This window comes from Trifolium pratense, linkage group LG2 (assembly GCF_020283565.1).
Source record: "Trifolium pratense cultivar HEN17-A07 linkage group LG2, ARS_RC_1.1, whole genome shotgun sequence".
In the NCBI taxonomy this organism is placed as follows: Eukaryota; Viridiplantae; Streptophyta; class Magnoliopsida; order Fabales; family Fabaceae; genus Trifolium; species Trifolium pratense.
This window is the reverse complement of record NC_060060.1, coordinates 54,244,765-54,272,764: the sequence shown is the minus strand read 5'-3', so window position 1 is coordinate 54,272,764 and position 28,000 is coordinate 54,244,765. Positions and strand designations below refer to the sequence as shown.

The 28,000-nt window shown below is 37.9% G+C and overlaps 1 protein-coding gene across 1 annotated transcript; it reads left to right on the top strand.

Moving 5' to 3' along the window:
• LOC123908780 (ribosome biogenesis protein WDR12 homolog) lies at positions 1-27,983 on the top strand. Its single transcript, XM_045959510.1, has 13 exons — positions 1-240; positions 349-446; positions 1,438-1,544; positions 2,252-2,287; positions 2,420-2,505; positions 25,256-25,314; positions 25,398-25,511; positions 25,607-25,729; positions 26,115-26,258; positions 26,918-27,026; positions 27,122-27,258; positions 27,362-27,397; positions 27,661-27,983. The coding sequence occupies exons 1-13, from the start codon at positions 69-71 to the stop codon at positions 27,751-27,753; spliced, it is 1,314 nt and encodes a 437-aa protein (XP_045815466.1). The 5' UTR covers positions 1-68; the 3' UTR covers positions 27,754-27,983.
• Positions 27,984-28,000: the final 17 nt, after the last annotated feature.

Sequence of the window (28,000 nt, the reverse complement as noted above, 5' to 3'; positions counted from 1 at the left end):
ACCTCTGCCAAGCCTAAAACCCATTACACACCGAAACCCCCAAAACAGAGCAAACAGAGCAGAGAAAGATGAACACCGCCGAAGAAAATGGCAAAACCAGCACAAGAATAATCCAAGTCCGTTTCATAACTAACTTACCCGAACCATTCAAACTTTCAAACCCACCAACCATCTCCATTCCTTCCGATCTCACCAGATTCGGCCTCTCCTCTATTGTTAACGGCCTTCTCAAATCCAACGGTACACATTGAATCCAACAATTCTCAATTACACTGTTTTCACCGTCTTATTATCATTGTTATTTGAAGTTAAGTGATTGTTGATATCAGGTTGATTTTATTTTGGTAGATGAAGATTATGAAACCGAAGCTTTTGATTTTTTGATTGATGGCGAGTTTGTTCGTATGTCGCTTGAGCAGTTTCTTCTCGCGAAGGGAATCTCCGCGGTAAGCAATGATTATGGTTTGGTTGTTTTCTTAGAAGGCAAGAATGTGTTTAACTTTTTATCCATAGGTTTTGTTGAGGTTTAGAAATAGTTCTAACCTGGCTTAAGTTGAGAACTTGTTTCAAACACACTTAGGTTTGGTTTGAATAAATAGTTTGATTAATATAAGTGTTAGTCGTATAAGTGCTTATGTATAAGCTAGTCAAATTGTTTTCATATAAGCTATAAGTTGTGTTTTCATAGCCTATTCTTAAGAGTTTATGGGCATATCATAAGTTGTTTCCATAAGTTATCTCAAGCAGTCTCATAAGTGCTCGTGCCAGTAGATAAGCTCAAATAGGTCAATCCAAGAACCTAACCTGTTATATTTCATGTTGTCAGTTTAAAAACAATCTGCATGTTGCACCATTGATTAACAGAGTTACAAAAAAATAGTCGTTGATTTTATAAATTTGAAAGAATACATTATAGGGAATATTGTCATCATCATTTAATGCATTATAAGGTTCGGTTGTTGCTGTATATGTTCTGTAATTGTTTGTAGTATACATAACTAGAAGATGTTAAATCAGGTAGTAGGATATTAGCAACCACTAACTCTATTGTAGTATTTCGAAGTATAAATAAAAATGAAGTGAAAGAGTTTATGGTTGTGACATGGATGTCAAAATGTCGAGGTAACTCATAAAATCCTACGAGTCGACAACTTTAGCTATCATAAATTAGTTTAAGTCACTTATAAAATGGTTTGGGTATACTTGCATAGATTTATGTACTCAATTTGAATTGTGAATTTGATGACTACTGAACAGTTCTGTTTAGTTTTAAATCGGAAATCTCAATATTATGGTGAAATTGTTGAAATTTCTGGGATTGAATCAGGATATATGAAACAATAACTCATTCATTCTTTTAATCTTTACACAAACCATGGCTATTTTGTCTCTGATGTTGTAATCTCACAGCTAACCATTGTGAATGATCAATTCTAGGAAAGGATATTGGAAATTGAGTACACAAGGGCTGTAGCCCCACGAAAGGAAGAAGACCCTTCTTTACATGATGACTGGGTCAGTGCTGTTGATGGTTCTTCTTCTCGGTAAGTTTGTGATTGTGTACATTTTTTATGGATAATTTCTCAGACTTCTAATGATTTAGCCTATTCATAATAATGGTCCAAGTTTTAGTTATTTATTAACTCTTACCTTTATTACTGCCGACAACTAATATTTTTTGTATGAAAAACTCCAATACTTAACTGTTTTTTGTGAATGATTTTACTGAGTTGGAAACGTTAAATTTAAGTAAGTGTGGTTGGTTTTTATTGGCTTCCCTTAATTTTTTTATCCTATTTGGTGACAATGGCAAGATTGATTGAATTATTTTTTTGATAACACAGGGTTTGAGTATATCATCATGATTAGTTTTTCACCATATGGGGTTTATTTGTAATGTGGTGCATGACTGTAGTCAGAAGATACATCCTAAATATCTAACCATGCTCGTAAAATATCAAATTTTATTAATGCATTGAGTGCTAGTGTGCTACACTTTTAAATAAAAACTTTCTATTTCTCATTTCATTAATCAATGTTCTAATGGACCTCGTTTGCAGGACTCAATTTTTTTGCCATTGGGTTAACAAGTCTTTTGTAGTCTTGCGAGTTCAATCCTTGACATTGTGTTATTTTAATTGTCTGAAATATAAGAATTTTAGTTCTGTTTTAGTATGTTAATTAACTTAATTTTTGACCTGAATGTCCCATTCACTAAGAATTTACGGTTGACTTTCATTATTTTGTGCAGGTTTATTTTGACAGGATGTTATGATGGTTTTGGAAGGTACTAGTTTTTCTTACACTGTTTGGTTCTTCTTAAGTTGTTCACGTACTTTGAGATTATTTGATATTGTAATTTGATTAATTTCCATTTATTGATCCTTCTATTTTACCATGACATGGGAAAAAAAATTAGGGTCTGGAATGGTCCCGGATTATGTACACATATATTGGAGGGACATAGCGACGGTGTAACTGCTGTTAGTGTTTTTAATCCGGAAGGTATGAAGACATAGATTCTCCCCCTCATGCTACTAACTTTGTTTAATTTTGATTGCCAGTTGTCAAATTTTAGTTAATTGTAGATTGCATTTGCCTCCAAAATGCTATAGCGGTATAAACGCACTCATAACTAATAATCAAATCTTATTGTAATAATATACAAAACCAATATAAAGAAAATAAGTTTTAGAGGAGTTGTGGCTAGGGGTTGGGACTCGTTTGATGGGGTTTTATTTATTATAGATAGAGAACAGAGATAATTGGACACAGAGAGGAGACGACTATATATAGAGGGCCACCGGAATGTTGCATAGAGAGTAGACACTATTTAGGTTTTATGGGGAAAGAACTAAGGGTTCAATGGAGAAGAAATCAGAATATTAGGGTGAAATGACAAGAATTGATAAAAAAACACAAGTAATGTCTATAATTTGAGAGTATTCTCAGGTATTCTCACAATCACCACTGAAGTGGTTGCTATGTGCGGCACTACAGCCACTACTCGAAACTGCAATGCTATGACATTTCGCGTGGCGCCTAGGAGCCATTATGCTGCAATAGAGGCTGCTATTGACTGAAGATGTTTTAATTTCATTGAAAAACGTTATTTAGCCAATAGCATTGCATAAATCTGTGCAGTCTAATCCAATGATTATGCTTTTATGCACAACACAGATCATCGATACACATTTTATGATTTTAGCCGGGAATGCTTGTTGGAAAATGCCAACTTTTGTGCATATTGCTGTCATTCATTTTGTTGAAAGTACAAAAGTAAGTTTTAGAATTATCGTCTCCACAGGGACTAGTGTGATATTAAAAACCGTTCAACAATTACCATAATTTTAAGTGAAGTATTTAAAGTTTGTTTTTGTTGTAAAAACTTGCAAAAGCATATAAATGTAAATAAAAATGTGATTAAAGATTCAGAGAGAAAAGGTTGTCGGGATTAGACTTCACTCTTTCACTTATATGTACGTTTCTAAAACATTCATATATATTTTAACTAATCATCAACATATCACGTATTGCTCACGGACGTTTCTGTGTCCAGATAACGACAAGAATCACGTTATACTTATTAATCCTCGATGTCTCGATTGAATAATTAATATAACGGCTAAATTGTATTATTTAAACTCCGATGTCTCGAAACATTTGAATAACACAACAGCATTAAGTTTCAATACAAAAGTGAATATTAAAAACCTAAATCTATGTCTAGAGTTTTAGGATTTTTAATAAGTGATTATCTTTTCCATTTGATTCAAAGTGAAATATGTCTATAACAATTCAAATCTTAAAGATAAACATGCAAATCAAAGATAACACTAAGTTGATGATAAATTAAAACATATATAACATGATTAAGAGTTGTACATATTTATGAATGAGCTACACCTAATCCCAACAACAAAAGATTTAGCCACTCATTGTCATGGTGGTAAACTTATAAATGTGGAAAGAGGAACAAAGAGTGCACATCAATCCCTTGATCTCTCAAGTTGGATGGATCCACCTTCTCTTGCCTATGACCTAAGCTTAATTCTAATTTAATTGCTCTGTTTTTTTTTTTTAACTCTCTCCCCCCCGTCTTTTTTTGTAATGAGAGTGAATTGCTATTTATAGGCATCAAGTGGTCGCTCAGCCACCACCTGGTCGCTCAGCCATCAACTTGCCTTGGTGAAGGGGCTTTCTTGACACGTACAAAAGTTGAAGCTTGATGCCCAAGATTTCCTTCAATTTGGTCGCTCAGCCACCACCTGGTCGCTCAGCCACCAACTTGGCTTGGTGAAGAGGTTATTTGACACGTGTGGAATTCTTTGCTTGTTTCCCAAGATTTCTTTTAAATTGGTCGCTCAGCCATCACCTGGTAGCTCAGCCACCAGCCTCTTGGGAAAAGAATTAAATTTTGCTCCTCTTTTAATCATGAAAGCTTAAAAAGCTAGGATTAGGACATAAAACATCTTTAGTTAAAATGTACAACGTTTTGGGGTTTTAACTATAAATATCTTTGAAAATAAGTCGATAATTGCCTTAATTGAATAAGAATTTTAACTACTTTTTGGCACTTATCAACTCTCCCCAACTTAGGACTTTGTTTGTCCTCAAACAAAAGGTAATATCACAATATAGACAAATTTAAAATTTGCAATCTCAAGAGTGGGTTTGTAATCAATCAAAGTTTGAAAATCTTCTTCTTCTAGCATAAGTAAAACAATGCCTACTAAAGACTAATCCTCAAAATATTCAAAGAAACAAAGCATGATCATGAAGTGATTGCTATGCCTAAGCAAAATTCTCAACATTCTTATCAAACAATTAAGATTCAAGTGTTATCACAAATTTCTCACAAATATATCACTCAAGGGTAAGTGTTTCACTCCATCCAAGCAATGTGCATGCAACAGTTTAATTCAAACATTTATCCAAGCAATATCACAAAACATGCTATCAGTCGTGGATCACTAAGGACTTCATAAAGCTTGTAACGGGGCTGGGCTTACAAAAAAAATCATTGTTTTTCTTTGGATTTCAAAAGGCCTCAAGGATAAGAGAGCAAAAATAAAACTTAAAGAACTTATAAAAATTTTCATTCATTTACTCCCTTTCTTTTTCTTTTCTCCCCTATTTCATTGGTGATCCTTTTCTTTCTTCACAATGAGATTTTTTTTTTTTTTTTTTTTTTTTGCAAATCACCAAATCAACTACTCTTCAAACCATTTTATTTTTGTAACTTTTGTAACCTACTTTTCCCCAACTTAAACCTTATCATAACCCTAGTTGAAGTACAATTGCTCTCCTATCCTAAGACAAGGGTAGAGTAGTTGTTTTTCCATTCTTTCGGTTTCAGGGTTTAACAAACAATTTTCAAAATTTAAGGCTCAACAGGGGACACAAAAAGATCACTATCTCACAAGGTAGGTTAAATTTGGCCAAGTAGTTATCACTCAAAAAGAAACAGGGCCTTGATCATATCCACAACATCAAACACATCAATGACAGCAAGATTAAGTTAAAATCAAATGAGCATACACAATTGTCGGCTCTCAAATATTTATGTAAACAATGGAAAGTTCACACATTCTCACCCGGCTAGATTGGATAACACAAGCTTCAATCATGTTTAACAAAAATAATGAGAATCATCTTAGGACAAACAACACACTTCAAGAACATGTTAAGTTCCTAAGCATATTTCAAACATTAATCAAAAGTTGACATAAAGTTCTACAAATCAAAATTATCATGCTTGATCATTTGATTTTACAACCCATCCTCTTGATTCACTTAAAATTTTAAAGCTTGTTTCTAACATACATGCATAAATTAAAACTATTTTTACTTAGAAATTTAAACACATGCTTCCAAACTATTTTACAAAGATATTAAAGTTCACAAAACCATACATGCTTGTCTTAAACCAAAACATTTTTCAAAGTTCATGCATCATAGGTTCACCAAAACATTCTTTTAGAGTGCATGCATCAAGAGTTTTGTTTCAAAAAGTATACTATATATATCACAAATAAGAAATAAACGACTGAAAGATTTTAAAATATCACTCTTTTTTGGCGAGTTTCAGTCGTTATCTGATCTCCTCTCAAAACTCATCTGAGACTGAAGTCTGGTCCTCTTCAGCCATCTCGTCATCGCTTCCACCCCTGTTCAAAGAATCCATCATCTGCCTCAAAGTCGTCTGATCATCAATGTCAAAATCACCAGGATCATCAAATGTGTTTGCTCCACTTCCTACACCTGCACCTGTATCTCCCATATTAGCATTTGTACCTGAGGTGCTACCCCCTCCTGGAATAAAAGGCCTGTCCCCAGGCCACTGAACATAAGTGGCAAACTGGTCTGGAGTCATGACTGGCTGCACAACCTGAGTATTATAGATGGACTGATGCACAGCCTGCATAGCCCTGTAACCTGCATCATGCAAATCCCAATTATAAGAAACCATATTGTGGAAAGTAAGGGGATCCATGGGTGGGTATCCCGTGGGAGGAAATGAGGGAGGATTAGCGGGTTGTGGCACAGAAGATTGCCTCCTAGAGGTTCGCCTTCTATGCTTGCAAAGTCGCCTAGCTTCAGCATCATCAATTTCTTTTAATTTGAAATCTACTGCTTCTTCAGGAATAGTCATGTGGGCTTGTTCTTTAATTAAGCCCATAATGAGGCCTGGATATCCTAAAGAAGCATTGCCTCTGAGCTTGGTTGGTCGGAGTCCTGTTAACACTATCTCCTTCATTTGATCAGCAATTACTCGAGCAACATCTATCTCTTTGTTATTTTCCACGAAATGCATGAACTGTAGCACTCTCATAGTAGCATCTGAGGTGTGGGAACGAGGGATGATATTATGAAGAGTGAAAAGCAGCAAAAGTTGGCTTGGAATTGTTAAATCCTCCTTCAAAGCACGGATAGGGTGAGTGTTGTTTCGGTTCCACACGAACTCGTGTCCAGGTTCCAATAGTGTCTGGGTGATAGCAGGAATGTCCCAATTTCTTTGGACTACACTTCTGGTATAAGCACAGTAAGTATCAGTGGGAAGGTCACTTGGTTGGCCAAGGAAAGTGTTAATTGTATCTCGGTCAAATCTGATGGTGTGTCCTCTCACCATGGTTTTGAAGGACACTGGATCTTGATCGTCCAAAGGCATGGCATTAGCATAAAATTCACGAACTAAATCCTCATTGATCTCTTCAACTGGGCTGGCTAAGACGCCCCAATTCCTTTTATCAATAATCTCTTGGAAGCGTGAAAAGATGCCTCTCCTTTCAATTCTGAAAACATTTTCTCCCCAAATAGTTCTTGCTTCCAACTCTTCGAACCGAGCGTATTGTGGGTGGCCAAGGAAACGGATGGGATCAATTTGGGCACGTGAAGAACTACCTTGGTTGGTTGCTGCTTTTTTTGGTGCCATTACCTGTTTACAAACACAAAGTGTTACATGTGCAAAACAGATCAGAATGTGAAAATTTTTCAGAACTGAGGCCTGGTCGCTCAGGCCAGCAATGGTGGCATAGCGACCAGAACAGGAAGCAGGCAAAAAGTTTTTCATTGTCGCTCTGGCCAGCAATGGTGGCTCAGGCGACTGGGCAGAACAGGGGAAAAAATTAGCGGGTTAAGCCACATTCAAATTGAAAAACAGAGCAATATCAAACAAAGTTACAAATAAACACCCATTTCATCACAAATACTCAATTAAATGTTGAATAAATCACAACTAAGTATGTAGAGCTACATGCATTTCTCATGACCTTTTAACAACTTATGGGTAAGTGATTTTCAAAGGTTTTGCCAAAACATGTACAAAGTGTGATTTCTACCTTAAATTTGGATAAAAAAAAAAAAAAATGGGTATTTCCTAAGTAGAACATGTAACATTGAAATGATTTTGCCCCTTTCTAACCCTAACCTTCAAGATTCAAAATTTAATTTTGAAGTGAACATACCTTTGAAAGATGAACTAAAATAAGAATAGAAGGTGTGGAGAAGATTGCTTAGAAATTGCTTGAAACACTTTGGATTTGATAAAATTTTTGAAATGGAGTTGATTTAGAATGAAATGTGGAAGTGGGTGTTTAGAGAGAATGAGTTTTGGGATGAGAAAGAGTTGGGGTAGTTTGTTTTTAGGGTTTTCTAAGCAAAAACCGTGTTTTGAGTGGTGAGGGTGATGAGTCATCAAGTGACTCAGTGAGTGGGCCAGCTGGCGCCATTCTGCAGAGTGCAGGTGTCACTCTGGTCGCTGAGCCAAGGATTGGTGGCCTGGGCGACCAAATCTGAATTTTTGCCTTGTTCCTTTATTCATGTTACCCTTGCTGAAAATAAAAAAAAACACAAGGTTGGGTTGCCTCCCAACAAGCGCTTGTTTAACGTCATTAGCTCGACGCCTTTTCGTTGAAATTATGGATCGGAAAGTGGCATTTTTGTGGTGAACCGATCAAATTCGCCACCAAAATAGAGCTTGAGCCTTTGTCCATTGACAGTCCATGTATCCTTTGTCTTTGGATCCTCCAAAAGAACTGCACCATAGGGTTTTATTTCTTTGATTCTAAAAGGTCCGGACCATTTTGATTTTAATTTTCCGGGAAACAATTTTAATCTTGAATTGAACAAAAGAACCATTTGCCCGGGCTTGAATTCTTTACTGAGAATTTTTTTATCATGGTAACTCTTGACTTTTTCTTTATACAATTTGGAGGACTCATAAGCTTGAGCTCTCATTTCCTCAAGTTCATGTAGCTGCAGTTTTCTCTTATCTCCTGAAAAACATGGATCAAAGTTAAGAAATTTCAAAGCCCAATAGGGACTAGTGATCTTTTGTACTATGGCATTGCCACAATTCACCATATGGGGGTCATTACAATGGAGAAAGGACAGCTGCAAAAGTGTTACAATCAGGGTTCTTTTGGCCAACATTGTTTAAAGATGCATATCAACATGCTCAGAAATGTGACAAATGTCAAATGACGGGTGGAATTTCAAAGCGGAATGAAATGCCATTACAAAACATTCTTGTGGTTGAGGTGTTTGATTGTTGGGGCATTGACTTTGTCGGCCCATTTCCTTCATCATTCTCAAACGAATATATACTTGTGGCAGTAGATTATGTATCAAAGTGGGTTGAAGCAATTGCATCACCTAAAGCTGACGGCAAGACGGTGATAAAATTTCTCAAAAAGAACATTTTTACTCGCTTTGGAACTCCTCGGGTGCTCATAAGTGACGGAGGGTCACATTTTTGTAATTCACAACTGGAAAAAGCCCTTGAACACTATGGAGTCAGACACAAGGTTGCATCCCCATACCATCCGCAAACAAATGGGCAGGCAGAAGTTTCAAACCGTGAGATAAAACGGATTCTTGAAAAGACGGTTTCTACATCAAGAAAGGATTGGTCTTCAAAACTTGATGATGCATTGTGGGCATACAAAACTGCTTTCAAGTCACCAATAGGTCTCACCCCTTTCCAGATGGTATACGGCAAAGCATGTCACCTGCCAGTCGAGTTAGAACATAAAGCCTATTGGGCTTTGAAATTTCTTAACTTTGATCCATGTTTTTCAGGAGATAAGAGAAAACTGCAGCTACATGAACTTGAGGAAATGAGAGCTCAAGCTTATGAGTCCTCCAAATTGTATAAAGAAAAAGTCAAGAGTTACCATGATAAAAAAATTCTCAGTAAAGAATTCAAGCCCGGGCAAATGGTTCTTTTGTTCAATTCAAGATTAAAATTGTTTCCCGGAAAATTAAAATCAAAATGGTCCGGACCTTTTAGAATCAAAGAAATAAAACCCTATGGTGCAGTTCTTTTGGAGGATCCAAAGACAAAGGATACATGGACTGTCAATGGACAAAGGCTCAAGCTCTATTTTGGTGGCGAATTTGATCGGTTCACCACAAAAATGCCACTTTCCGATCCATAATTTCAACGAAAAGGCGTCGAGCTAATGACGTTAAACAAGCGCTTGTTGGGAGGCAACCCAACCTTGTGTTTTTTTTTTATTTTCAGCAAGGGTAACATGAATAAAGGAACTAGGCAAAAATTCAGATTTGGTCGCCCAGGCCACCAATCCTTGGCTCAGCGACCAGAGTGACACCTGCACTCTGCAGAATGGCGCCAGCTGGCCCACTCACTGAGTCACTTGATGACTCATCACCCTCACCACTCAAAACACGGTTTTTGCTTAGAAAACCCTAAAAACAAACTACCCAAACTCTTTCTCATCCCAAAACTCATTCTCTCTAAACACCCACTTCCACATTTCATTCTAAATCAACTCCATTTCAAAAATTTTATCAAATCCAAAGTGTTTCAAGCAATTTCTAAGCAATCTTCTCCACACCTTCTATTCTTATTTTAGTTCATCTTTCAAAGGTATGTTCACTTCAAAATTAAATTTTGAAAGAAAGGGGCAAAACCATTTCAATGTTACATGTTCTACTTAGGAAATACCCATTTTTTTTTTTTTTTTTTTTATCCAAATTTAAGGTAGAAATCACACTTTGTACATGTTTTGGCAAAACCTTTGAAAATCACTTACCCATAAGTTGTTAAAAGGTCATGAGAAATGCATGTAGCTCTACATACTTAGTTGTGATTTATTCAACATTTAATTGAGTATTTGTGATGAAATGGGTGTTTATTTGTAACTTTGTTTGATATTGCTCTGTTTTTCAATTTGAATGTGGCTTAACCCGCTAATTTTTTCCCCTGTTCTGCCCAGTCGCCTGAGCCACCATTGCTGGCCAGAGCGACCATGAAAAACTTTTTGCCTGCTTCCTGTTCTGGTCGCTATGCCACCATTGCTGGCCTGAGCGACCAGGCCTCAGTTCTGAAAAATTTTCACATTCTGATCTGTTTTGCACATGTAACACTTTGTGTTTGTAAACAGGTAATGGCACCAAAAAAAGCAGCAACCAACCAAGGTAGTTCTTCACGTGCCCAAATTGATCCCATCCGTTTCCTTGGCCACCCACAATACGCTCGGTTCGAAGAGTTGGAAGCAAGAACTATTTGGGGAGAAAATGTTTTCAGAATTGAAAGGAGAGGCATCTTTTCACGCTTCCAAGAGATTATTGATGAAAGGAATTGGGGCGTCTTAGCCAGCCCAGTTGAAGAGATCAATGAGGATTTAGTTCGTGAATTTTATGCTAATGCCATGCCTTTGGACGATCAAGATCCAGTGTCCTTCAAAACCATGGTGAGAGGACACACCATCAGATTTGACCGAGATACAATTAACACTTTCCTTGGCCAACCAAGTGACCTTCCCACTGATACTTACTGTGCTTATACCAGAAGTGTAGTCCAAAGAAATTGGGACATTCCTGCTATCACCCAGACACTATTGGAACCTGGACACGAGTTCGTGTGGAACCGAAACAACACTCACCCTATCCGTGCTTTGAAGGAGGATTTAACAATTCCAAGCCAACTTTTGCTGCTTTTCACTCTTCATAATATCATCCCTCGTTCCCACACCTCAGATGCTACTATGAGAGTGCTACAGTTCATGCATTTCGTGGAAAATAACAAAGAGATAGATGTTGCTCGGGTAATTGCTGATCAAATGAAGGAGATAGTGTTAACAGGACTCCGACCAACCAAGCTCAGAGGCAATGCTTCTTTAGGATATCCAGGCCTCATTATGGGCTTAATTAAAGAACAAGCCCACATGACTATTCCTGAAGAAGCAGTAGATTTCAAATTAAAAGAAATTGATGATGCTGAAGCTAGGCGACTTTGCAAGCATAGAAGGCGAACCTCTAGGAGGCAATCTTCTGTGCCACAACCCGCTAATCCTCCCTCATTTCCTCCCACAGGATACCCACCCATGGATCCCCTTACTTTCCACAATATGGTTTCTTATAATTGGGATTTGCATGATGCAGGTTACAGGGCTATGCAGGCTGTGCATCAGTCCATCTATAATACTCAGGTTGTGCAGCCAGTCATGACTCCAGACCAGTTTGCCACTTATGTTCAGTGGCCTGGGGACAGGCCTTTTATTCCAGGAGGGGGTAGCACCTCAGGTACAAATGCTAATATGGGAGATACAGGTGCAGGTGTAGGAAGTGGAGCAAACACATTTGATGATCCTGGTGATTTTGACATTGATGATCAGACGACTTTGAGGCAGATGATGGATTCTTTGAACAGGGGTGGAAGCGATGACGAGATGGCTGAAGAGGCTATTCTTGATGTAAGAATACAAATGGACAACCGCTCGACTCTTGAACAAGCCTTGACTGATGCGTTCAATGAACTTGATCCAGACAAAGAGAATGAAATTGAAGATTTTTTGAAAAAGCTTGATGATTTTGAAGAAGTATCTCCTCTTGAAGCCAAAATAGATGAATTGAAGATTGATTCAAATGAACCAAAACCGGTGGAAGTAAAGCTCGAATTAAAGACATTGCCGTCACACTTGAAGTATACCTTTCTTGAAGAAGATAACAAGAAGCCGGTGATTATCAGTAGTTCATTGACAAATCAAGAAGAGAAGGAGTTGATCAAAGTTTTGAAAGAAAATAAAGAAGCAATTGGGTGGGCTTTATCTGACTTAAAAGGTATTAGTCCATCCTATTGTATGCACAACATCATGATGGAAGATGACTATAAGCCCGTGGCACAGCCTCAACGTCGTCTGAATCCAACAATGAAAGAGGTTGTGAGAAAAGAAGTTTTAAAGTTGCTTGAAGCTGGCATGATTTATCCAATTTCAGATAGCACCTGGGTAAGTCCAGTCCAAGTAGTTCCAAAGAAAGGAGGGATGACGGTGATCGCAAATGACAAAAATGAGTTGATCCCTTCCAGAATAGTTACGGGGTGGAGAATGTGCATTGATTATCGGAGACTCAATAAAGCCACCAGAAAAGACCATTTTCCATTACCATTCATGGACCAGATGCTTGAAAGATTGGCAGGACAAGAATTCTATTGTTTTTTAGATGGTTATTCGGGGTACAATCAGATCACAGTCAATCCCGAAGATCACGAGAAAACAGCCTTCACATGTCCCTTTGGTGTCTTTGCGTACAGACGAATGCCATTCGGGTTGTGTAACGCTCCAGCAACATTTCAAAGATGTATGCAAGCTATTTTTTCTGATTTGATTGAGAAATGCATTGAAGTGTTTATGGATGATTTCTCGGTGTTTGGCCCCTCTTTTCATGGCTGTTTGAAGAATTTGGACACCGTTCTGAAGCGATGTGTGGAAACTAACTTGGTTCTTAATTGGGAGAAGTGTCACTTCATGGTAACGGAAGGCATCGTGTTAGGCCACAAAATTTCTGCAAAAGGTATTGAGGTGGATAAGGCAAAAGTTGAAGTAATTGAAAAGCTTCCACCACCAGTCAATGTGAAAGGAATCAGAAGTTTTCTTGGCCATGCAGGATTCTACCGGCGATTCATCAAAGACTTCTCCAAAATTGCAAAGCCTTTAAGCAACCTGCTTAATAAAGATAAGTCTTTTAACTTTGATAACTCTTGTTTAAATGCTTTTGAAGAATTAAAAATGAGATTGACCACTGCACCCATAATCATAGCACCCGATTGGACACTTAAATTTGAACTTATGTGCGATGCTAGTGATTATGCGGTTGGTGCAGTCCTTGGTCAAAGAAAGGACAAAATTTTTCATGCTATACACTATGCAAGCAAAGTACTAAATGAAGCTCAAATTAATTATGCAACAACAGAAAAAGAATTGCTTGCAATAGTGTATGCGCTGGAAAAATTTCGTTCTTATTTAATTGGTTCAAAAATTGTTGTATACACTGACCATGCAGCTATCAAGTATCTCATCACAAAATCTGATTCCAAGCCAAGACTCATTAGATGGATGCTCTTGTTGCAAGAGTTTGATCTTGAGATCAAAGATAAGAAAGGTACAGAAAATTTGGTAGCTGATCATTTGTCAAGATTGGTGAACAAAGAGGTGACCAAGCATGAGCATGAAGTTCGTGAGGAGTTTCCAGATGAAAAATTACTAATGATGCAGGAAAGGCTGTGGTTTGCTGACATGGCTAATTATAAAGCTTCTGGATTGATTCCGGAAGATTTAAATTGGCATCAAAAGAAGAAATTCCTCCGTAATGCAAATCAATATGTTTGGGACGATCCGTATCTGTTCAAAATAGGAGCTGATAACTTGTTAAGAAGATGCGTTACTACTGAGGAGGCCACTAGCATTCTATGGCATTGCCACAATTCACCATATGGGGGTCATTACAATGGAGAAAGGACAGCTGCAAAAGTGTTACAATCAGGGTTCTTTTGGCCAACATTGTTTAAAGATGCATATCAACATGCTCAGAAATGTGACAAATGTCAAATGACGGGTGGAATTTCAAAGCGGAATGAAATGCCATTACAAAACATTCTTGTGGTTGAGGTGTTTGATTGTTGGGGCATTGACTTTGTCGGCCCATTTCCTTCATCATTCTCAAACGAATATATACTTGTGGCAGTAGATTATGTATCAAAGTGGGTTGAAGCAATTGCATCACCTAAAGCTGACGGCAAGACGGTGATAAAATTTCTCAAAAAGAACATTTTTACTCGCTTTGGAACTCCTCGGGTGCTCATAAGTGACGGAGGGTCACATTTTTGTAATTCACAACTGGAAAAAGCCCTTGAACACTATGGAGTCAGACACAAGGTTGCATCCCCATACCATCCGCAAACAAATGGGCAGGCAGAAGTTTCAAACCGTGAGATAAAACGGATTCTTGAAAAGACGGTTTCTACATCAAGAAAGGATTGGTCTTCAAAACTTGATGATGCATTGTGGGCATACAGAACTGCTTTCAAGTCACCAATAGGTCTCACCCCTTTCCAGATGGTATACGGCAAAGCATGTCACCTGCCAGTCGAGTTAGAACATAAAGCCTATTGGGCTTTGAAATTTCTTAACTTTGATCCATGTTTTTCAGGAGATAAGAGAAAACTGCAGCTACATGAACTTGAGGAAATGAGAGCTCAAGCTTATGAGTCCTCCAAATTGTATAAAGAAAAAGTCAAGAGTTACCATGATAAAAAAAATTCTCAGTAAAGAATTCAAGCCCGGGCAAATGGTTCTTTTGTTCAATTCAAGATTAAAATTGTTTCCCGGAAAATTAAAATCAAAATGGTCCGGACCTTTTAGAATCAAAGAAATAAAACCCTATGGTGCAGTTCTTTTGGAGGATCCAAAGACAAAGGATACATGGACTGTCAATGGACAAAGGCTCAAGCTCTATTTTGGTGGCGAATTTGATCGGTTCACCACAAAAATGCCACTTTCCGATCCATAATTTCAACGAAAAGGCGTCGAGCTAATGACGTTAAACAAGCGCTTGTTGGGAGGCAACCCAACCTTGTGTTTTTTTTTATTTTCAGCAAGGGTAACATGAATAAAGGAACAAGGCAAAAATTCAGATTTGGTCGCCCAGGCCACCAATCCTTGGCTCAGCGACTAGAGTGACACCTGCACTCTGCAGAATGGCGCCAGCTGGCCCACTCACTGAGTCACTTGATGACTCATCACCCTCACCACTCAAAACACGGTTTTTGCTTAGAAAACCCTAAAAACAAACTACCCCAACTCTTTCTCATCCCAAAACTCATTCTCTCTAAACACCCACTTCCACATTTCATTCTAAATCAACTCCATTTCAAAAATTTTATCAAATCCAAAGTGTTTCAAGCAATTTCTAAGCAATCTTCTCCACACCTTCTATTCTTATTTTAGTTCATCTTTCAAAGGTATGTTCACTTCAAAATTAAATTTTGAATCTTGAAGGTTAGGGTTAGAAAGGGGCAAAACCATTTCAATGTTACATGTTCTACTTAGGAAATACCCATTTTTTTTTTTTTTTTTTATCCAAATTTAAGGTAGAAATCACACTTTGTACATGTTTTGGCAAAACCTTTGAAAATCACTTACCCATAAGTTGTTAAAAGGTCATGAGAAATGCATGTAGCTCTACATACTTAGTTGTGATTTATTCAACATTTAATTGAGTATTTGTGATGAAATGGGTGTTTATTTGTAACTTTGTTTGATATTGCTCTGTTTTTCAATTTGAATGTGGCTTAACCCGCTAATTTTTTCCCCTGTTCTGCCCAGTCGCCTGAGCCACCATTGCTGGCCAGAGCGACCATGAAAAACTTTTTGCCTGCTTCCTGTTCTGGTCGCTATGCCACCATTGCTGGCCTGAGCGACCAGGCCTCAGTTCTGAAAAATTTTCACATTCTGATCTGTTTTGCACATGTAACACTTTGTGTTTGTAAACAGGTAATGGCACCAAAAAAACAGCAACCAACCAAGGTAGTTCTTCACGTGCCCAAATTGATCCCATCCGTTTCCTTGGCCACCCACAATACGCTCGGTTCGAAGAGTTGGAAGCAAGAACTATTTGGGGAGAAAATGTTTTCAGAATTGAAAGGAGAGGCATCTTTTCACGCTTCCAAGAGATTATTGATGAAAGGAATTGGGGCGTCTTAGCCAGCCCAGTTGAAGAGATCAATGAGGATTTAGTTCGTGAATTTTATGCTAATGCCATGCCTTTGGACGATCAAGATCCAGTGTCCTTCAAAACCATGGTGAGAGGACACACCATCAGATTTGACCGAGATACAATTAACACTTTCCTTGGCCAACCAAGTGACCTTCCCACTGATACTTACTGTGCTTATACCAGAAGTGTAGTCCAAAGAAATTGGGACATTCCTGCTATCACCCAGACACTATTGGAACCTGGACACGAGTTCGTGTGGAACCGAAACAACACTCACCCTATCCGTGCTTTGAAGGAGGATTTAACAATTCCAAGCCAACTTTTGCTGCTTTTCACTCTTCATAATATCATCCCTCGTTCCCACACCTCAGATGCTACTATGAGAGTGCTACAGTTCATGCATTTCGTGGAAAATAACAAAGAGATAGATGTTGCTCGGGTAATTGCTGATCAAATGAAGGAGATAGTGTTAACAGGACTCCGACCAACCAAGCTCAGAGGCAATGCTTCTTTAGGATATCCAGGCCTCATTATGGGCTTAATTAAAGAACAAGCCCACATGACTATTCCTGAAGAAGCAGTAGATTTCAAATTAAAAGAAATTGATGATGCTGAAGCTAGGCGACTTTGCAAGCATAGAAGGCGAACCTCTAGGAGGCAATCTTCTGGGCCACAACCCGCTAATCCTCCCTCATTTCCTCCCACAGGATACCCACCCATGGATCCCCTTACTTTCCACAATATGGTTTCTTATAATTGGGATTTGCATGATGCAGGTTACAGGGCTATGCAGGCTGTGCATCAGTCCATCTATAATACTCAGGTTGTGCAGCCAGTCATGACTCCAGACCAGTTTGCCACTTATGTTCAGTGGCCTGGGGACAGGCCTTTTATTCCAGGAGGGGTAGCACCTCAGGTACAAATGCTAATATGGGAGATACAGGTGCAGGTGTAGGAAGTGGAGCAAACACATTTGATGATCCTGGTGATTTTGACATTGATGATCAGACGACTTTGAGGCAGATGATGGATTCTTTGAACAGGGGTGGAAGCGATGACGAGATGGCTGAAGAGGCTATTCTTGATGTAAGAATACAAATGGACAACCGCTCGACTCTTGAACAAGCCTTGACTGATGCGTTCAATGAACTTGATCCAGACAAAGAGAATGAAATTGAAGATTTTTTGAAAAAGCTTGATGATTTTGAAGAAGTATCTCCTCTTGAAGCCAAAATAGATGAATTGAAGATTGATTCAAATGAACCAAAACCGGTGGAAGTAAAGCTCGAATTAAAGACATTGCCGTCACACTTGAAGTATACCTTTCTTGAAGAAGATAACAAGAAGCCGGTGATTATCAGTAGTTCATTGACAAATCAAGAAGAGAAGGAGTTGATCAAAGTTTTGAAAGAAAATAAAGAAGCAATTGGGTGGGCTTTATCTGACTTAAAAGGTATTAGTCCATCCTATTGTATGCACAACATCATGATGGAAGATGACTATAAGCCCGTGGCACAGCCTCAACGTCGTCTGAATCCAACAATGAAAGAGGTTGTGAGAAAAGAAGTTTTAAAGTTGCTTGAAGCTGGCATGATTTATCCAATTTCAGATAGCACCTGGGTAAGTCCAGTCCAAGTAGTTCCAAAGAAAGGAGGGATGACGGTGATCGCAAATGACAAAAATGAGTTGATCCCTTCAAGAATAGTTACGGGGTGGAGAATGTGCATTGATTATCGGAGACTCAATAAAGCCACCAGAAAAGACCATTTTCCATTACCATTCATGGACCAGATGCTTGAAAGATTGGCAGGACAAGAATTCTATTGTTTTTTAGATGGTTATTCGGGGTACAATCAGATCACAGTCAATCCCGAAGATCACGAGAAAACAGCCTTCACATGTCCCTTTGGTGTCTTTGCGTACAGACGAATGCCATTCGGGTTGTGTAACGCTCCAGCAACATTTCAAAGATGTATGCAAGCTATTTTTTCTGATTTGATTGAGAAATGCATTGAAGTGTTTATGGATGATTTCTCGGTGTTTGGCCCCTCTTTTCATGGCTGTTTGAAGAATTTGGACACCGTTCTGAAGCGATGTGTGGAAACTAACTTGGTTCTTAATTGGGAGAAGTGTCACTTCATGGTAACGGAAGGCATCGTGTTAGGCCACAAAATTTCTGCAAAAGGTATTGAGGTGGATAAGGCAAAAGTTGAAGTAATTGAAAAGCTTCCACCACCAGTCAATGTGAAAGGAATCAGAAGTTTTCTTGGCCATGCAGGATTCTACCGGCGATTCATCAAAGACTTCTCCAAAATTGCAAAGCCTTTAAGCAACCTGCTTAATAAAGATAAGTCTTTTAACTTTGATAACTCTTGTTTAAATGCTTTTGAAGAATTAAAAATGAGATTGACCACTGCACCCATAATCATAGCACCCGATTGGACACTTAAATTTGAACTTATGTGCGATGCTAGTGATTATGCGGTTGGTGCAGTCCTTGGTCAAAGAAAGGACAAAATTTTTCATGCTATACACTATGCAAGCAAAGTACTAAATGAAGCTCAAATTAATTATGCAACAACAGAAAAAGAATTGCTTGCAATAGTGTATGCGCTGGAAAAATTTCGTTCTTATTTAATTGGTTCAAAAATTGTTGTATACACTGACCATGCAGCTATCAAGTATCTCATCACAAAATCTGATTCCAAGCCAAGACTCATTAGATGGATGCTCTTGTTGCAAGAGTTTGATCTTGAGATCAAAGATAAGAAAGGTACAGAAAATTTGGTAGCTGATCATTTGTCAAGATTGGTGAACAAAGAGGTGACCAAGCATGAGCATGAAGTTCGTGAGGAGTTTCCAGATGAAAAATTACTAATGATGCAGGAAAGGCTGTGGTTTGCTGACATGGCTAATTATAAAGCTTCTGGATTGATTCCGGAAGATTTAAATTGGCATCAAAAGAAGAAATTCCTCCGTAATGCAAATCAATATGTTTGGGACGATCCGTATCTGTTCAAAATAGGAGCTGATAACTTGTTAAGAAGATGCGTTACTACTGAGGAGGCCACTAGCATTCTATGGCATTGCCACAATTCACCATATGGGGGTCATTACAATGGAGAAAGGACAGCTGCAAAAGTGTTACAATCAGGGTTCTTTTGGCCAACATTGTTTAAAGATGCATATCAACATGCTCAGAAATGTGACAAATGTCAAATGACGGGTGGAATTTCAAAGCGGAATGAAATGCCATTACAAAACATTCTTGTGGTTGAGGTGTTTGATTGTTGGGGCATTGACTTTGTCGGCCCATTTCCTTCATCATTCTCAAACGAATATATACTTGTGGCAGTAGATTATGTATCAAAGTGGGTTGAAGCAATTGCATCACCTAAAGCTGACGGCAAGACGGTGATAAAATTTCTCAAAAAGAACATTTTTACTCGCTTTGGAACTCCTCGGGTGCTCATAAGTGACGGAGGGTCACATTTTTGTAATTCACAACTGGAAAAAGCCCTTGAACACTATGGAGTCAGACACAAGGTTGCATCCCCATACCATCCGCAAACAAATGGGCAGGCAGAAGTTTCAAACCGTGAGATAAAACGGATTCTTGAAAAGACGGTTTCTACATCAAGAAAGGATTGGTCTTCAAAACTTGATGATGCATTGTGGGCATACAGAACTGCTTTCAAGTCACCAATAGGTCTCACCCCTTTCCAGATGGTATACGGCAAAGCATGTCACCTGCCAGTCGAGTTAGAACATAAAGCCTATTGGGCTTTGAAATTTCTTAACTTTGATCCATGTTTTTCAGGAGATAAGAGAAAACTGCAGCTACATGAACTTGAGGAAATGAGAGCTCAAGCTTATGAGTCCTCCAAATTGTATAAAGAAAAAGTCAAGAGTTACCATGATAAAAAAATTCTCAGTAAAGAATTCAAGCCCGGGCAAATGGTTCTTTTGTTCAATTCAAGATTAAAATTGTTTCCCGGAAAATTAAAATCAAAATGGTCCGGACCTTTTAGAATCAAAGAAATAAAACCCTATGGTGCAGTTCTTTTGGAGGATCCAAAGACAAAGGATACATGGACTGTCAATGGACAAAGGCTCAAGCTCTATTTTGGTGGCGAATTTGATCGGTTCACCACAAAAATGCCACTTTCCGATCCATAATTTCAACGAAAAGGCGTCGAGCTAATGACGTTAAACAAGCGCTTGTTGGGAGGCAACCCAACCTTGTGTTTTTTTTTTATTTTCAGCAAGGGTAACATGAATAAAGGAACTAGGCAAAAATTCAGATTTGGTCGCCCAGGCCACCAATCCTTGGCTCAGCGACCAGAGTGACACCTGCACTCTGCAGAATGGCGCCAGCTGGCCCACTCACTGAGTCACTTGATGACTCATCACCCTCACCACTCAAAACACGGTTTTTGCTTAGAAAACCCTAAAAACAAACTACCCCAACTCTTTCTCATCCCAAAACTCATTCTCTCTAAACACCCACTTCCACATTTCATTCTAAATCAACTCCATTTCAAAAATTTTATCAAATCCAAAGTGTTTCAAGCAATTTCTAAGCAATCTCTTCCACACCTTCTATTCTTATTTTAGTTCATCTTTCAAAGGTATGTTCACTTCAAAATTAAATTTTGAATCTTGAAGGTTAGGGTTAGAAAGGGGCAAAACCATTTCAATGTTACATGTTCTACTTAGGAAATACCCATTTTTTTTTTTTTTTTTTTTATCCAAATTTAAGGTAGAAATCACACTTTGTACATGTTTTGGCAAAACCTTTGAAAATCACTTACCCATAAGTTGTTAAAAGGTCATGAGAAATGCATGTAGCTCTACATACTTAGTTGTGATTTATTCAACATTTAATTGAGTATTTGTGATGAAATGGGTGTTTATTTGTAACTTTGTTTGATATTGCTCTGTTTTTCAATTTGAATGTGGCTTAACCCGCTAATTTTTTCCCCTGTTCTGCCCAGTCGCCTGAGCCACCATTGCTGGCCAGAGCGACCATGAAAAACTTTTTGCCTGCTTCCTGTTCTGGTCGCTATGCCACCATTGCTGGCCTGAGCGACCAGGCCTCAGTTCTGAAAAATTTTCACATTCTGATCTGTTTTGCACATGTAACACTTTGTGTTTGTAAACAGGTAATGGCACCAAAAAAAGCAGCAACCAACCAATGTAGTTCTTCACGTGCCCAAATTGATCCCATCCGTTTCCTTGGCCACCCACAATACGCTCGGTTCGAAGAGTTGGAAGCAAGAACTATTTGGGGAGAAAATGTTTTCAGAATTGAAAGGAGAGGCATCTTTTCACGCTTCCAAGAGATTATTGATGAAAGGAATTGGGGCGTCTTAGCCAGCCCAGTTGAAGAGATCAATGAGGATTTAGTTCGTGAATTTTATGCTAATGCCATGCCTTTGGACGATCAAGATCCAGTGTCCTTCAAAATCATGGTGAGAGGACACACCATCAGATTTGACCGAGATACAATTAACACTTTCCTTGGCCAACCAAGTGACCTTCCCACTGATACTTACTGTGCTTATACCAGAAGTGTAGTCCAAAGAAATTGGGACATTCCTGCTATCACCCAGACACTATTGGAACCTGGACACGAGTTCGTGTGGAACCGAAACAACACTCACCCTATCCGTGCTTTGAAGGAGGATTTAACAATTCCAAGCCAACTTTTGCTGCTTTTCACTCTTCATAATATCATCCCTCGTTCCCACACCTCAGATGCTACTATGAGAGTGCTACAGTTCATGCATTTCGTGGAAAATAACAAAGAGATTGATGTTGCTCGGGTAATTGCTGATCAAATGAAGGAGATAGTGTTAACAGGACTCCGACCAACCAAGCTCAGAGGCAATGCTTCTTTAGGATATCCAGGCCTCATTATGGGCTTAATTAAAGAACAAGCCCACATGACTATTCCTGAAGAAGCAGTAGATTTCAAATTAAAAGAAATTGATGATGCTGAAGCTAGGCGACTTTGCAAGCATAGAAGGCGAACCTCTAGGAGGCAATCTTCTGTGCCACAACCCGCTAATCCTCCCTCATTTCCTCCCACAGGATACCCACCCATGGATCCCCTTACTTTCCACAATATGGTTTCTTATAATTGGGATTTGCATGATGCAGGTTACAGGGCTATGCAGGCTGTGCATCAGTCCATCTATAATACTCAGGTTGTGCAGCCAGTCATGACTCCAGACCAGTTTGCCACTTATGTTCAGTGGCCTGGGGACAGGCCTTTTATTCCAGGAGGGGGTAGCACCTCAGGTACAAATGCTAATATGGGAGATACAGGTGCAGGTGTAGGAAGTGGAGCAAACACATTTGATGATCCTGGTGATTTTGACATTGATGATCAGACGACTTTGAGGCAGATGATGGATTCTTTGAACAGGGGTGGAAGCGATGACGAGATGGCTGAAGAGGACCAGACTTCAGTCTCAGATGAGTTTTGAGAGGAGATCAGATAACGACTGAAACTCGCCAAAAAAGAGTGATATTTTAAAATCTTTCAGTAGTTTATTTCTTATTTGTGATATATATAGTATACTTTTTGAAACAAAACTCTTGATGCATGCACTCTAAAAGAATGTTTTGGTGAACCTATGATGCATGAACTTTGAAAAATGTTTTGGTTTAAGACAAGCATGTATGGTTTTGTGAACTTTAATATCTTTGTAAAATAGTTTGGAAGCATGTGTTTAAATTTCTAAGTAAAAATAGTTTTAATTTATGCATGTATGTTAGAAACAAGCTTTAAAATTTTAAGTGAATCAAGAGGATGGGTTGTAAAATCAAATGATCAAGCATGATAATTTTGATTTGTAGAACTTTATGTCAACTTTTGATTAATGTTTGAAATATGCTTAGGAACTTAACATGTTCTTGAAGTGTGTTGTTTGTCCTAAGATGATTCTCATTATTTTTGTTAAACATGATTGAAGCTTGTGTTATCCAATCTAGCCGGGTGAGAATGTGTGAACTTTCCATTGTTTACATAAATATTTGAGAGCCGACAATTGTGTATGCTCATTTGATTTTAACTTAATCTTGCTGTCATTGATGTGTTTGATGTTGTGGATATGATCAAGGCCCTGTTTCTTTTTGAGTGATAACTACTTGGCCAAATTTAACCTACCTTGTGAGATAGTGATCTTTTTGTGTCCCCTGTTGAGCCTTAAATTTTGAAAATTGTTTGTTAAACCCTGAAACCGAAAGAATGGAAAAACAACTACTCTACCCTTGTCTTAGGATAGGAGAGCAATTGTACTTCAACTAGGGTTATGATAAGGTTTAAGTTGGGGAAAAGTAGGTTACAAAAGTTACAAAAATAAAATGGTTTGAAGAGTAGTTGATTTGGTGATTTGCAAAAAAAAAAAAAAAAAAAAAAAAAAAAATCTCATTGTGAAGAAAGAAAAGGATCACCAATGAAATAGGGGAGAAAAGAAAAAGAAAGGGAGTAAATGAATGAAAATTTTTATAAGTTCTTTAAGTTTTATTTTTGCTCTCTTATCCTTGAGGCCTTTTGAAATCCAAAGAAAAACAATGATGTTTTTTGTAAGCCCAGCCCCGTTACAAGCTTTATGAAGTCCTTAGTGATCCACGACTGATAGCATGTTTTGTGATATTGCTTGGATAAATGTTTGAATTAAACTATTGCATGCACATTGCTTGGATGGAGTGAAACACTTACCCTTGAGTGATATATTTGTGATAACACTTGAATCTTAATTGTTTGATAAGAATGTTGAGAATTTTGCTTAGGCATAGCAATCACTTCATGATCATGCTTTGTTTCTTTGAATATTTTGAGGATTAGTCTTTAGTAGGCATTGTTTTACTTATGCTAGAAGAAGAAGATTTTCAAACTTTGATTGATTACAAACCCACTCTTGAGATTGCAAATTTTAAATTTGTCTATATTGTGATATTACCTTTTGTTTGAGGACAAACAAAGTCCTAAGTTGGGGAGAGTTGATAAGTGCCAAAAAGTAGTTAAAATTCTTATTCAATTAAGGCAATTATCGACTTATTTTCAAAGATATTTATAGTTAAAACCCCAAAACGTTGTACATTTTAACTAAAGATGTTTTATGTCCTAATCCTAGCTTTTTAAGCTTTCATGATTAAAAGAGGAGCAAAATTTAATTCTTTTCCCAAGAGGCTGGTGGCTGAGCTACCAGGTGATGGCTGAGCGACCAATTTAAAAGAAATCTTGGGAAACAAGCAAAGAATTCCACACGTGTCAAATAACCTCTTCACCAAGCCAAGTTGGTGGCTGAGCGACCAGGTGGTGGCTGAGCAACCAAATTGAAGGAAATCTTGGGCATCAAGCTTCAACTTTTGTACGTGTCAAGAAAGCCCCTTCACCAAGGCAAGTTGATGGCTGAGCGACCAGGTGGTGGCTGAGCGACCACTTGATGCCTATAAATAGCAATTCACTCTCATTACAAAAGGGACGGGGGGATTAGCGGGTTGTGGCACAGAAGATTGCCTCCTAGAGGTTCGCCTTCTATGCTTGCAAAGTCGCCTAGCTTCAGCATCATCAAAAGTAAGAAATAAATAAAGGAGTATTAGTTGAATTGTTCCAAGTTATCAAATCAATATGTTTGGGACGATCCGTATGTGGCAAAATATAGACACTCAATATTTTACTTGAATTGTTCCAAGTTATCAAAATTTGTATTGTAATCAGGTGTGGAAACTGTAACTTTAGCAACTGCTTCTAAAGACCGGACACTAAGGCTATGGAAGGTAAGTAAAAGAAGCTTTTGAGCTGAATTCCTTATGTTGCGCCTTATGCTTACTATGTTATATTTTTCTTTTTTATATTATAGATCAATACCGAGGAGGAGGCTACCGACCATCCTTTGAGGGTTAGAGCTTACAAAATCTTGCGTGGTCACAAGTCTTCTGTACAAAGTGTTGCAGCACAGACTAATGGAGAAATGGTTTATATCTGCTTTTCTATTTTGAGATTCTCCACACTTGGTTTATGTAGTGTAATCTGTAACATCATTCTTCGTCTGCTGCCTCATATGATCAGGTTTGTTCCGGTTCTTGGGATTGCACCATCAACCTTTGGCGAATCAATGACACTAATGCAGAAAATGATTTTGTGTCTAAGAAGAGAAAAGTTGAAGGTCAAGTTGAGGACTCTCAATTGGAGGTCTGTACAGTCTCCTTGCACCTTATTGTTTTTCTTGTATTGTTGAAATTTGTATTTGTGTAGTCACATTTTTTTCTCCCAGATATTTTGTATTCAGAAATCCATTTTAACTCCCAAGAGATCATTAATGCTAGCATTTGATTTGAATCTACTTTTGTTTTAATTGGTGCATGTAATAGTAATATCTAAAGATGTTTTCCACTTGTTTAGTTTGCTGTGCTCTAGTTCACTTGTTCTTTCATGCTGCATCTTTATGTATAAGAAGAAAAATATTTTAGATATTCTCTTAGTAGCAGTTCTTTGTTCTTTCCCTTTTTTGATGTACCATTCTGTCCTTTTTATTGACAATCAAGTTTTCATTAATAATTACATTGTTTCGTTACAGGGAGAAGCTTTTACAACCCTTGTTGGCCATACACAGTGTGTGTCTTCTGTGATTTGGCCACAAAGAGGGTCAATCTATTCTGCATCTTGGGATCATTCTATTAGGAAATGGGATGTTGAGAAAGGAAAAAACGTGTCAGACATAGTAAGTTAACAAATCACTACTATTTTTCTTTCAGTTGTTGAAATCGTATGCTATTGAAGTTTAGATTTTGCCGTCAAATTAAGCTGTGATGTGACACCATGCTCGTTAGTGATTTATTGCGTTAACTATTTGTGTGTAAACAGGCAGGTAAATTTGAACTGGATTAGGCATGCTGGTCATTTTTCTTTTCTTGTTCTTTAAATGATGATCAAAGTTCTGGTATCTTTGAGATTATTTATGTTTCTCTGAATAATATTGTCTAATCTTTACATTTTATGTATTCTCGTTCATCAACTATTTTCCTTAGTCTTACTATGATTATGATTATCATGAGTTAGCCCCTAATTGATCCTGTTATGAAGCTTTCATTGTTATGCTTAATTAGTACAATTTTGTTTAACTCTCTTAAATGTTTTGTACATCTTGTTTTATAACGCATTTTAAGTACTTGCCATTCTGGAGGAAGTGTAATTTTTTTTTCATGGTCATAAATATGTTTCATTATTCTATGATCATCTGTTTATTTTTCCTTCACTTACTGGATGGAAATTTTTGTCATACAAAAAAGTACTATTGAAAATATTTCCATAAGGCAATTAGAAGTAAATAAGCACCAAAAATTAGAGTTAAATTTTAAGACGACTTTGTCCTCTGTATAGTTTTGCGGGAAGGCTCTTAACTGCCTTGACATCGGAGGGGATGGTTCTGCATTGATAGCTGCCGGTGGTTCTGACAATGTCGTTAGGATTTGGGATCCTCGTAAGCCAGGTCAGTAAAACAAAGCAAATAATTGCCCCTCTAACTTCCACACACAAATCATATGCATGCCAGTATCTTATAAAGTTTTTTATTTTTTTCTGCAGGCACTTCTGCTCCTGTTCTTCAGTTTGCTTCTCACACTTCTTGGGTATCAAGCTGCAAATGGCATGATAATTCTCCGTTTCATTTACTGTCTGCATCTTATGATGGGAAAGTTATGTTATGGGATCTGAGAACTGCGGTAATATCTACGTATTTTAACTAAGTAGTAATTTTTACTTTTGGTGTGATTATACATCATCTTTGTGTTTTTAACAAATAACTTTTGTTCATTACTGTTGCAGTGGTCTCTTTCAGTCATTGAATCACACAGCGACAAGGTATGGAACTTTCTTTCCATGTTTTAGAATGGGAAGTAAACAATGTTGTTAAATAGTGGCTATAGCAGCGTTATAGCATAACTGAATTTAAACAAATTGCTATATTGCGGCTATAGCAGTACTATAACACTTTTTTTTTTTTTTGAAAACTCGGTATCCTTCCCAAGGACCACACTGTTGTATTATGAAATTGGAACAAACTGCTATTTACCCTAGAAAAGGGCTAAAATGGTTGCTAATGAATTTTAATCTGTTTAACTCAGGTATTGTGTGCTGACTGGTGGAAAGGTGATAGTGTTATCAGTGGTGGAGCAGATTCAAAACTTTGCATTTCTTCAAATATTCCGGTGCAGTGACGTAAACTTTGATCTCTCATACATGGAACTGTTTGAGTTTGAAGCCAATTTTGTGAGGCAGAACTACTGCTAGTGTTTTATCCTATATAACACATACACTTCATATTGAGGGCGTGTTCAGTGTAAGACATGTGATCAATTGTAAACAACATTCTTACTTTGTCACGTCAAAAATAGAAGTCCGTGTTTCTACCGCACACTGTTTAATACGACTTGAGACGATGCTCAAAGATGCAGCGCTGAATAC

Excerpts from the sequence above, each read along its gene's own strand:
- LOC123908780 (XM_045959510.1), top strand. The coding sequence starts at position 69 with ATGAACACCGCCGAAGAAAATGGCAAAACCAGCACAAGAATAATCCAA. Across the intron at positions 447-1,437 it reads TCGCGAAGGGAATCTCCGCG|GAAAGGATATTGGAAATTGA; the intron begins GTAAGCAATGAT and ends GATCAATTCTAG. Across the intron at positions 27,398-27,660 it reads TTGAATCACACAGCGACAAG|GTATTGTGTGCTGACTGGTG; the intron begins GTATGGAACTTT and ends TGTTTAACTCAG.